Consider the following 12118-nt stretch of genomic DNA (forward strand, 5'->3'; position numbering starts at 1 on the left):
CAAATATTTTGAGTATTCCCCCAGTCTGTCGGCCCCAGACATCACTCCTCTGAATATACTCCAAAACGATAGACAGAAGAATTTAATACAGGTAATGCTTTTCCTTCCATTTACACTATCATAAATTACAAAGTATTGGTCACTTCACAAAATAAAACTGTTTCCAGATAATCTTTGACAGTATCAAGAAGTACGTAAACTACAACGAAACAAAACTGTACAGTTGGGAGGAGCACTGAGAAGAGGACCGGGGAGAACCAGTTTGAGATCCAGATGCAGCACAGGCCAATGGCAGGGCCGAGGAGGGGCATCTGCCCAGGAAACAACTCACTTTGGTCCTCCTTTTATTCCATCTGACACACAGCAATTCTCTTCTATCCACTCCAAAGCAAGACGGGTAATTACATGAATCATTTCAGACAATCATTTCAGACACTGCAGTTGAATTTTAAAAAGAAATAGGAGGTTTACAATTTTCAATGTTTTAAATAGTTCACTTATGTTACAAAATATAGAAATCTTGGTGTGAAAGGCTCATGCTAAGATATATATAACCAACAGGATGAAACTATAGTAATAAAATCATATTTAATTATTATTTCCCATACAGAGAGATTTTTATTAAGGAGGAACACATATTTGGTAAAAATCAACATTATTCATTCTTACTTTAAAAAATAGGTTTGTTTCTAAAATGAGCACAAACAAACAATCCACAATTATTCTGCAAGTTCATTGCATTGATACAGAAACATGACAAGAGGAAACAAGAATCCCATGTGCCATTACTATAACTCACAGGTCCTGGCTGGGAAGAAAAGAAGAAGAGGAAAAGTGCTATCAAAAAAACAAACAAACATGGCCCAGATACATCCAGTGTTCTCTAATAATTTCAAGATGACCACATTCTGCATGTTCTAGGTGACTCACTCATCATAAGGGAAAGCTGTGAATAATTCTATGATATCCTTTGGGAATTCTCAACACATTTATGAAAAGAAAATTTGTATCAGGCCATTCTCTAATTGCTATGAATGTATACTGTACAATAGCAGAATGCAAGTGCTTAAGAGCAAAAGCTGTCCAAAAAGCTAGTACATATGTGGGAAGTAAAAATCTCATGGATAAGCACTGGTAAGGATGAGAGGTATGTTCAAGATACTACTGCATTTGTGGTCAGCATTTTCTGGGCATCACAGCAAGAATGCAGGACAAAGAATGCAGGGTATAATCAATCAATGCACTGCATTGAATTCTATTTGCTCAAATAAAATAACATTCTTGCAGCCAACATAAAAATACATTTTACAATATAGGTTTCATTTAACATTTAACATATAGAATTGTCTTCTTTGTGTAAGTGAAAAATGCCTAACAGTATCAAGTACCTTTCTGAATTAAGTTCCCTTTCGTTACTGATAAAACTGAAGCTTAATGGTCTACATTGTTTAATAAGTTAAAGAAAGATTTATTAATCACTCTTCCAGCAAAACAGACATACATACGAGGCACAGCAAAAGACCCAAGGCCAGGGGTTTTCCCACCCTAGCCCTTGTTCTCACATGGGGGCGGGGGGACATGACTGAGACCTGGCTCCCAACTCTGCAATCCACTGTGGTCCAGGAAATTCTGTCACTTGTTTAAAAAACAAGTGTAAGAAACATTTTTATTTCTTTTGCTCTATCAGCTTGGAGAGGGCGAGGGCCTTTCCATGATAGATTAGAACAAAACATCTTCATTTTCTATTAAAATCTGCACGATAAGCTTCTGGTACCGCATGTCATGGAGCGTGGTGAGGGTGCTGTCCTCGGGAGGCCTCATCAGCGTGGGCCCAAACACTATCCCCAGATTTTCTGCATTCATGAAATTGTCCTTTTCATTCATAGTCACCCTGCAAAACAAACATGGACACTGACACATGATGTAGACTTGTAGCTGGATTTACATGCTGACTCTGTATTTAGGTCTGAAAAGCAAATTGAGAAGCACAACCACAGAAAGTATGTGTGTAAGGGTGGGTGTTTGTGTGGCAGTCCTAAGGTTTGCACTGAGAGCCAGGATTCTGTCCCTGAGTTTTTTGTTTTTTATTTTTGCAGAAGCTAGCACCATACCACTGAGTCACAGCTTACTTTTCTGGCTGTGTCTTCTTTTTTATTTCTGTGGTGACTAATTGGTGATAAATTCAGGGACTTTCCTGTTCAGGCTGGCTTTGAACTGTGACCCTCAGATCTTAACCTCCTACGTAGCTAGTATTATAGGTGAGAGCCATCGGGTACTGACTAGAAAGTTTTTTGTTGTTGTTGTTGTTTTTAAAAAAAACATTTATCAAAGCGGTTTATGAATAAAACGAGTCTTGATCAATGTCACCCCTTTCAATATTTTCACCCATCCATCCCAACCTACCGCTTTCTGTCACTTTTCTTAATTTTGTATGGTCTACATTGAATTCTTGACTGTATTCTCCCTTCTCTTTCCTCTTCATTTGTCTATCCATCTCCTCTTGACCGTACCCCCACCCCTTTTCAAGTGCCCATTTCTTGGTGTTTATTTTGTGGAAGTTTGACTTTGTCTTTCTAAGGAATTACACTAAGTTCTGCTTTGAATCTAACATATTTCAGTTACTACATTTCATTATACACCTGCATACCACCCAATGTATTTACTTCTATGTTTATAAACTAATTCTGGCTTCTAATATGGGAAAACATGCATCCTTTGTCCCTGAGCCTGACATTTCACTTAGTATAATTTCTCCAGGTTCTTCCATTTCTTTGCAAACAGTATGGTTATTTTTGAAAATGCAATTTTCAGATTTGTTTCTCCTTTTAAGTTATTAACATTGACTTCACCTAGTGGGTGAAGTGGAGCTGAATGTGGAAATAAACATGGTGAAGTGGAAATAAAAGTGGAGCTAATAGTTAAGGAAATTGGTTTGGAAGGGCAAAACATGATTAGCTGGCCTATGGTAACTTCATGAGTTTTCTATGGCTGTCTGGTTTTCTTTTCTACATCCTATTGGCTATAACACTGAAGAGGGCAGCTGAGAGGAGGCTTCTTTGTGATGGCAGGGCTGGTGCCAGAAGAGAAAGGTAGCTTTTAGAATGGGCTATCGCGAGTTTAGGAAGAGCCAGCCCATTATCATTGGAAGGAAGACACATTTTTATCAGTTACATGTCAGAATCTATGATCATCCTAGATCTAAGCAACAATCTTACAAGCCAGGAAAACAGAAAGCTAGGTACCTAGTGTTGGTTTTCATTTATTTTGAAGACATTTCTTATGAGTGTTCATAAAGCACAGAAATGGCCACCCAGATGTTCAAAGGTAAAATTATTCAAAGGTCAATTTATGAATCTCATTAAGAATGTACAGTGGAACAAAATGCAAGGTTTAAGGAGAAGTGTCTAAAGCTAGAAGCTCCAATGTTCCATAGCATCCAAAATGTCTCACTCACTTGGACAAAGATGGTATAGTGTGTGGTAGGTACTTTCCGAGTTGGCCCTCAATAATCCTTACCTGAGAATATGAGCAGTAAGGATAGTTACTTACTTCTAACAAATACAATAACAACAAAGGCAATAGGATGTTATGGGTTTAGGCTCCAAAAGGTATCTTTCATTTTGAGTGCTCTTGTGTGCTAGGAGGGAAGCTGTCTATGAAGGTCCCCACAAGGCAAGGAACTGCAGGTTGCTTCTAGCAAATAAGTCAATGAGGAAGTGAGCTGGTCAGCACAGCAGTCTTTGAAAAACTGTATCTGCTAGCTACCTGGCAGAAAGCCTGAAATTTCATTATAGACCTTGAGTCAGAAGTTTCTAGCTAATCCACATAGATGATAGTACATTTTTCTTATTTTAAAGTTTTAGGACCATTTGTTGCTTGGAGACAAAAACATAAAATAAAACCTCATGTATAAAGAACAATAGAGATTATGGTGGGACTATGCTCTCCCAAAAGGCAGCTGGGCCCAGAAGACTGGGCTTGGGGTACACAGTAGGAGGGCCATGGCTTGGGTAAGAGAAAAATGGTAGTATGGAGGCATTGTGAACAGAAAGGATAGTTAAAACTGAATGTGGACTCCTTTTCTTTTTGTCAGTTGTGGGATTTGAACTCAAGGCTTGGCATTTTTGCTCTAGGCTAGCACTCTACCACTTAGAGCCACAGTGCCACTTCTGGTTTTCTGGTGGTTAATTAGATATGAGTCTCACAGACTTTCCTGCCTGGGCTGACTTTGAACCGTGATCCTCAGATCTCAGCCTCCTGAGTAGCTAGGATTACAGGCATGAGACACCAGTGCCTGGCTGAGTGTGGACTCTTGACTAACTTCCCTGGTTCTCAATCTTAGATTTATCTGTCTGAATTACCCATTCCTGTCCCTAAATGTCAGTCATCTCAGGGGGTAATCCCATGTCTCTAACAGTAGCTATCTCTTAGGGATAGCAATTGGGAATTGCATGGAGCAGATATGGCCCAGACTTTGGATTCTAGAAGCTAAGACTAGGGCTGGAAAGGGCAGCACAGTTCACTTTAAATTAATTTTTATTTGGTGGTTGGTGGGGGGCAGTGCTACTGGGTTTGAGTTCAGAACCTCCAACTTTGTAGGCAGGTGCTCTATGACTTGGGCCATGCCCCTTTCCCTTAGCATACTTTTAAAAAAGTATCTATCCCCTCTTGAAAAAGGGAGGAATGTGTCAACTTTTGCTAATGCATTCCGGCCCCACAGGTCAGTTGGTGAGGGAGATGTTGGCTTACTTCTTGAGGTGGATCATTAGGTATCGCAGGGTCTCATAGTGGGCAGGAGGCAGTAGCAGCAACACTTCGTGAACTGCTTCCAACCTCTCATCAGCATTGGAGATTTCTGTAGCAAGCACGGTGAACACGTTAGTGACAACTGTGACATTCAAGTTTTCAGAACATAAAAAGAGGCCTGTTTTGTTTGTCTTAGACACAAAGCAGAAGAGTTTAAAATTCATACAGTTTCAGGTACTATTTCCCTTGATCCTGTTTTTGCCTGTATCCTGCCTCCTTCCAGAAAGACATTGAGCTCAAGTATTATTACCACATGCTGACTCAATGTTTGTGATGTAGGTGGCTGAAGGCTGGATGATTCTTCATCCTGCAGGAATTGGCACAGGTGCAGAGTGTGCCTGATCCTTCTTTGTTTTCTTAAACAATTGTATTTTATTATCTCTAAGGAGTTGTTTCAATTCAACCTGTCAGTTTATGAGTACAATGCATCTCGATCAGTGTCACCCTTTTATTATTCTCCCCCACCTCTCCAACCCCACCCATCCTTTCAATTTTCCTATTTCCATTTTCACAGACAAGACTGAAAAGCATGACTACATTAGCCACTCTTTTCTCCATTCATCTCTGTCTGGTTGACATTCCCCTGCACCCAAGAAAATATATTCCAGTTTCCTGGCATTCATTTTGTTAAACTGTTCATTCATTCATTTTGTTCACCTGTGAGTTGGTTGTGTTAGTTGTCCTTCTGAACACTGGATTTGCTGAAATCTCATTATCTCACTCTAATTTCAACTATACTACCTGTGGTACCCTTGAAGCTCTCTTTATTTAATATGTTTTAGTTTGTTTGTGCAATGCAAGCACATTGCTACATGGAACAGGTAACTATGCCTATATTAAAGGTACTTTTCACCAAAGTGTTGGTGGAGTTAACTCTACCCAGGTGAGAAACAGATACATTAACACAGGAGGACATGTGTACGGATTTTGAATTTCCTTTTAATCTCCACTTTTTTTTTTTTTTGCTGGTTGTTGGGCATGGGTTCTGTCCCTCAGCTCTTCAGTTTAAGGCTAGTGTTCTACCACTTGAGCCACAGAGCCAATTCCAGCCTTTTCTGCTTATATAAGAAATCAAACCCAGGGCCTCATGCATGCAAGGCAAGCACTCTACCACTGAGCCACCTTCCCAGCCCCTGGATTTTGACTTTCTGATATTGGAACTTGAATAAAACCCATCCTCCTGAGTGAAAAGCACCCAGCAACTAGAATCTTCCTAGGGCCATCAGAACCCAACGAAGAATTTTTTTTTAACTACTGATTTATTACTACAGAAACATTCATGCTTTCTCAGTAAATACCATAATATCCCTACTGCACTGGTTCTTTTATACAAGGGCGATGGGGAGGGACAGAGCATTCTGGGCCCCAGCTTCTACCTGAAGAGTTGGCTTTGTATAAGTTCAGCTCACCTGGTAACCTTGGCCCAATTTACTATTGATTACACAGGTGTACCCTCACTTGGCAAAACAAGCACTCATTCAATCATTAAAACAGTTCCGAGTTTAAATTTTTTTGATCAAAAGCATTATATGGAAAACGTTGGGTAGTAGTAGTTCTCTGTACTTACTTGCTGCTTCTATAAATTTGGAATAGGTATCGTATGTGATGACAGGGATGGGTAAGTCTCTGAAATACAGTTTCAGGGCTCCAGTAATGATGTTGATGTCTGGATAAATACTGGCAGATATATCTGCCTTTTCACCATCTGAAACATAGTTTATGATCCAGGTTCTAATTAAGATTGTAGTTCACCAAGTTAGAGCATGCACAGCTAGAAAATAGATATCCAATAGTGAATGTTCCCTGACAAGTCTTAACTAAATCTTTTTTTAGCTTCTAATAACAGTGAGGCACAGGAGGTAACAGAAAGGAGTCTGGTAAGAGAGGGGTAGGATCGGAGGTAAAGACAACAGGGTAATGAAATTTGGGGGGGGGGGAGGGGAGGTCCAAGACCTTAGCAATTTGATAAAAAGAAGTATCACACATAATTCGTATTACAGACTCAAACAATGACAATGGAATAAAAAGGAATCAAGAAGTTCTACTGAATCTATTAGTATTCTTTAGCCTCAAAGACATACACAAAATAATTGTGAATGCCTTCAGTTTCTTTTGACTCTTGCAGATTTCCTGAAGTGTCTTTGAACTTGACTTTCCCCTCATGGCTCCTGGGAATTTAATCTAGGAGGCTTTGACTTTGCCTCATATATAAGTAAGACTGTATGTCTTGGCACTTTATTTTATAAACATTCTTAAGATATCTTCTGACTTTTTATTTTACCATTAGTAAATGCTACTCTATTTTAACTATCAAAGAGTATATGAGATTTTTCAAAAAAAAAAAACTTCAATCAAATGGGGACTGTCATAACTTTTATATGGAGAATTAAAAGGATAAATGTCTCAACAGTTCATTTATTTATTTTTATTGCACTGTAGTCTGAACTCAGCAACTTGGACTATTACTTGAGCCACACCTCCTGCCCCTACATTTGGTTTTGAAGCTAAAAACAATGCTGTGAATGTGCAGAAAACAGTAAGAGCAAAGCAGGTAAGAAATACCAACCCAGTTACTTAGATAGTTAGTAAAAAAAAATTATTGAAACTTTACATATGCCTATGCTTTCATGGTTTAACTATGGTGCCTCAAAAACAAAGAGATACCACCTTTACATAGGACTGGAAAGAGGGAACGTAAGACACACAGCAATGATTACTAGGTGAAAAGATGGCATGCTGCCACACACAAAAAACGTGTTGGAAAAGGAAATGGAGTTCAGGCCATCTTGTGGTGGTCAGGGAGACTTCATGAAAGACAAAGGACTTCAGACTAAAAGGTGTTTTCCAGACAAAGATGTGTATACGTTGCAGATGGACAATGTAGTACACGACTCTTCCTTAGGACAGTCATGAAGGTGCATTTCAGGACTATTGAAGTATAACAGGAATGAGGAGCCAGATGAGCCTGAACTAACAGGGAAAGCCACATCATCAGAGACTGCATCCCATGCAGTAGGTTATTGGTTCCTTCCCTGGACTGGTTGCATTAGAATGTCTTGGCAAATTCATTAGAAACTCATATTCTTGGGCTCCTTCACCTTTCTGAGTGAGTCCTCCGGTTTGGGCCCTGACAATCCATATTTTATTAGGTTCTTCGGGTTGGTTTATAGTTGACCTAAGAGATTCTAGACACTGGAGAATGGGTGTCACAGTGACAAAGAACACAGGAATTCCTCAACTCCACTGGTTTAGTGCTAGAGACCTTCTCATCCCCAGGCTCCTTTCTTTGGAGCTTTGAGAGAAGGTCCTCAGGATGGGATTCTGAAATGAGGATACAGAATGCACTGTGGGCTGGTTACTCATTCTACTCATCTACTAGTGTGTGTGTGTGTGTGTGTGTGTGTGTGTGTGTGTGTGTGTGTGTGTGTGTGTGTGTGTGTGTGTGTGTGTACACATTCACCATGCCTGTCCTGAAGCTTGAGCACACGGCCTTATGTTCCTGTTCAGCTTTTTTGCTCAAGGCTGGTGCTCTACCACTTGATTTACACCTCTGCTTCCAGATTTTTACTGGTTAGTTGGAGATAAAAGTCTCACAGATTTTTTTTTGGCCAGGACAGGCTTCAAATTGCAATTCCTAGATACTAGCTTTCTGATTTGTGAGGAGTACAGGTGTGAGCCATCAGTACCTGGCTTTATGAGTCTCTTTAAATTTTTTAAAATTTTGTTGTAAAGATGCTGTACAGAGGGGTTACAGTTACATGAGTAAGGTAATGACATGAGTAAGGTAATGGACATTTCTTGTCCAGCATTGTTACCCCCTCCTTTGTTGTTCTCCTTTTATCCATTTCCTTCTCCCCTTTAGTCGTTCAAGCTAACTTTCTTATGGGGTCATTTGATCCTGGCTTTTAAGGAAAAAAAAAGCTTTCCCCAGAGAGGCATAACTGGAGATTTTTAAAGCATCATTCCTCAGCTTCCTGAAGAACAATACGTAGTGGTTCTGAAGACCCTTTTCTACTATGAATAGACTCTGGCTCCAGGAGAGAGGGCTCCTGGGACAAGTCAAATGGCACTCAATGCTTACCTCTATCGAATGCCATCTTGACATCTTCGATGTGTTCTGTGAACCCAGAGACTCGGTAAAGCCCTTCTGACTTTAATCCTGCGGGGTGAGAGGTGGGAGAGAGGAGAAGAGATTTTTAACTTCAGTTTCCTGAAACTTCTAAAAATAAGGATTCTAATTTCATATTTACACTGTGTGCTATCAGGAAATGAGAAAATATAGTTAGTGGTCTTGTAAATCATGTCCCATTAACGTCAGAGCTGGGACTTGCCGGTCCCTGTTTCCACAGAAGTCTGTCTTAATTTGCTTGTTTATGAGTGGACATCTTAATGGAGATCAGGTCTTCTTCCTGCCTGGCTTTGCAAAGTGAACTGGTGTTTCAGATTCTCAATAACCGCAGTTCACATCTTCCACTGTTCCCCATTCCGCTGGAAAGCTATTTTACTGCTGTGGACAGGAACTTGGCTTTCTCCCTGTATCTTTTTAATCTATATGTGGGATTCTATGCAATACTTCTACATGTGTGTGATACACCCTATTCTGATTTCATTGGAGAAATGTATATTTCCCAGCTTTATGTTTAATCATAAATAAGACAACATGATAAATAACATTGTTATATCTTCAGATAGCTGATCATAAAAAAAATCATGTGGGAAAATAAAATTGTATTTGTTGATTCTGGAAACTTTGGTTGCTGTATACTTAGGCTAGGAAAAAAAGACTTGGCTTCTTGAGCTTATTGCTTTGTTAACTTATGTTCTAAAATCACTCTTGTTCCTTAATACACTGTGGGCAATATATAAGATTAAAATGGCAGAAGGAATAGAGGATCAGGTTTCAAATCTTGAATGTCAAAACCTAGGTGTTGTCAAAATTACAGCTACAGAAAAAATAAGCAAATACCTTTTATAGTATAATTTGTTGCACTCTTGTTAACTAACACATTTGTATTTTTTACTTTAGCAAACATTTATCAAGCCTGCCCTAGCAAATATGTATTATCTGTCATTTATGTGGGTTTCCATTAATTTGCATCAGAGACTACAAACACATGGTGCAAACACTATCATCTGCTCTCTCTTGTGACTACAGCCAACATTCTTAGTTGACCTCAGATCTCTTGCCCCAATATCAGCTGACCAGATTGCCACTGATCAACTAGAGGTGGCCCACAAGATGAAACCTGGGTACCATTGTATTCCTGGTGGCAGTGTATACAAGCTCATCTTAGTATGGTTGTGACATGAACTTCACTGAGGTGACCTCATAATAGTCTACAAAGAAGTAGCCCCTGTTTGTTGGGAGGAGAGACCATTTAGGAAGCTCTTCTTGAGAAGCTAATCCCTGAAGAAAGTAATGAGGGTTGGGTTAGAGTTCATAGAGTAGTAGGGAATGCCAGCTGATTTTCTGATGCTTATGCTCTCATTTTTGTCTTAAATGGAAACTTTTTTTTCAACAGATTGATTGGCATAGCCATTAAATTCTGGGGAGTACAAAATTGACAGAAGCAAAAGTATATACTTTTGGGGTGTGGAACTGAAGGGAAAGAATCTCTTTCCCCTTCCCATTGGTTGGACTGCAGATGAGATGGAGTTAACAAAGTTGGATCATACAGCTGAAGATAGTGCTCAAGTATAACAGGAAATTGCAGGGCCTGGATTCCTGCCATCATGGAACTGCTCAGCTAGCCCTGGACTGTTTCCAGTGCTGAGATTGTTTCTGGAGAGATAAGTTTTGGTTTCCACTTTGCTGAAGACACCATAGTTTGGCATTTTTATGGCAACATTAAAACCCATATAAGTAAACGAGTCTGCTAACAGGTTTGAAGGTAGAATTAGGTGAGTTGGCCATCCTAAGAGACGTTGCAAGAACACAGATCAAGTCCCATATGTTGGCAACTGTAATAGATCATTTGTGTGTAAACTCATTTTAATGCAACTATTATCTTATGAGGTACAACTGAGTACACACTCACTTTATAAATAAAGGAAGAATCCATTCAGACAAAATAAGCAACTTCCTTAAGGTCACATTTACATTGGTGGCCAGACAGTTGGGAACATATCAGGTGAGTTTTGTTCCAGTGGATCACTGGGTTCCACATACTTGCTCAGGCCTCTGTAGCTCTAATCTCCCACTGAGACTTTGCTGACATAAATGCCTAATTTGTGCTATTCTATCCATTGTAATAGGCATGCTTAGTACTATGCTCCTAAATAACAGACCTAGTGGTAACTTTGGATTACTGAATTTTCTCAGATGAAGATCACCCATGGGATGATCCAAACTTCACCATAAAAGTAATTTCAGTCTTTGACAACGATTTCTTCCAAATTCCAGAAATTAGGACCCAGGTCAACTGTCCCTATTTTTCCCCCAGAGTCAGGGCAGCCCCCTCTCCTCTTAGCTACCCCAGCCTTTACACCAATGTCTTCTCTAGATCTCAGGGCATTTATTGCTGTGAGCGCCATAGCAGAGAAAAGGGAGGAGCAAGTCATCAGGGAATAGAATAGCTATGACTTGCATATTCCAGTGGAGAGAATAATTTCCTATTCCTAAAATAAAGATAACAAATTACAACATTCTGTTTTGTTTAGTTTTGGAATGAATGAAATAATTGGCCAATGATTAGACACTTATAGGATATGTTAAGCCAATGCATACTATGATAGACATCAACTATAGCAGGATATAATAAATGGATATAATAAATAGTTAAAACATTACAAAGGTCTTATATATGGACTGGTTATCCAAGCTATATCCAGCAATTCAAGTTCTTCTAAGCTAATCACAGTATGAACACTGATACTGAATAGGAGCCAAAGAAAGCAAAAATAAAGAGAATTCCAGTGCAATTTGGAAAGTGTTTTTGTTTTCCTTATTGCATTGATATTTTCTCTTCTTTTTTCTTTGCTTTCCTTTCCTTTTTCCCTTCCTTCCTTCCTTCCTTTCTTCCTTCCTTCTCTCTCTCTCTTTCTTTCTTTCTCTCTCTCTCTTTCTTTCTCTCTCCTCTCTCTCTCTCTCTCTCTCTCTCTCTCTCTCTCTCTCTCTCTCTCTCTCTCTCTCTCTCTCTCTCTTTCTTTCTTTCTTTCATTCTTTCTTTGTTGTGGGGCTTGAACTCTGGGCCTGGGCTCTGTCCCTTAGCTCTTCAGCTCAAGGCTAGCATTCTACCACTTGAGCCATTGCACCACTTCCGGTTTTTTTGGTGGTTTATTGGAGATAAGAGTTTCATGGACTTTCCTGCCT

The 12118-nt window shown here is 39.5% G+C and overlaps 1 protein-coding gene across 1 annotated transcript in view; it reads right to left on the reverse strand.

Annotated features, from left to right (window-relative positions):
* Positions 1 to 331: 331 nt before the first annotated feature.
* The window catches only part of Chn2 (chimerin 2), a 336451-nt gene continuing 324664 nt past the window's right edge, over positions 332 to 12118 (reverse strand). The window contains exons 10-13 of the mRNA XM_069996025.1: positions 8888 to 8965; positions 6374 to 6511; positions 4750 to 4855; positions 332 to 1891 (exon numbers count right to left, since the gene is read on the reverse strand). Coding sequence (XP_069852126.1) covers positions 1720 to 1891; positions 4750 to 4855; positions 6374 to 6511; positions 8888 to 8965 — 494 coding nt within the window. The 3' untranslated portion in view covers positions 332 to 1719. The remainder of the gene's footprint in view (positions 1892 to 4749; positions 4856 to 6373; positions 6512 to 8887; positions 8966 to 12118) is intronic.

This window comes from Dipodomys merriami, unplaced genomic scaffold, assembly GCF_024711535.1.
Source record: "Dipodomys merriami isolate MVZ:Mamm:240054 unplaced genomic scaffold, mDipMer1.0.p SCAF_5, whole genome shotgun sequence".
In the NCBI taxonomy this organism is placed as follows: Eukaryota; Metazoa; Chordata; class Mammalia; order Rodentia; family Heteromyidae; genus Dipodomys; species Dipodomys merriami.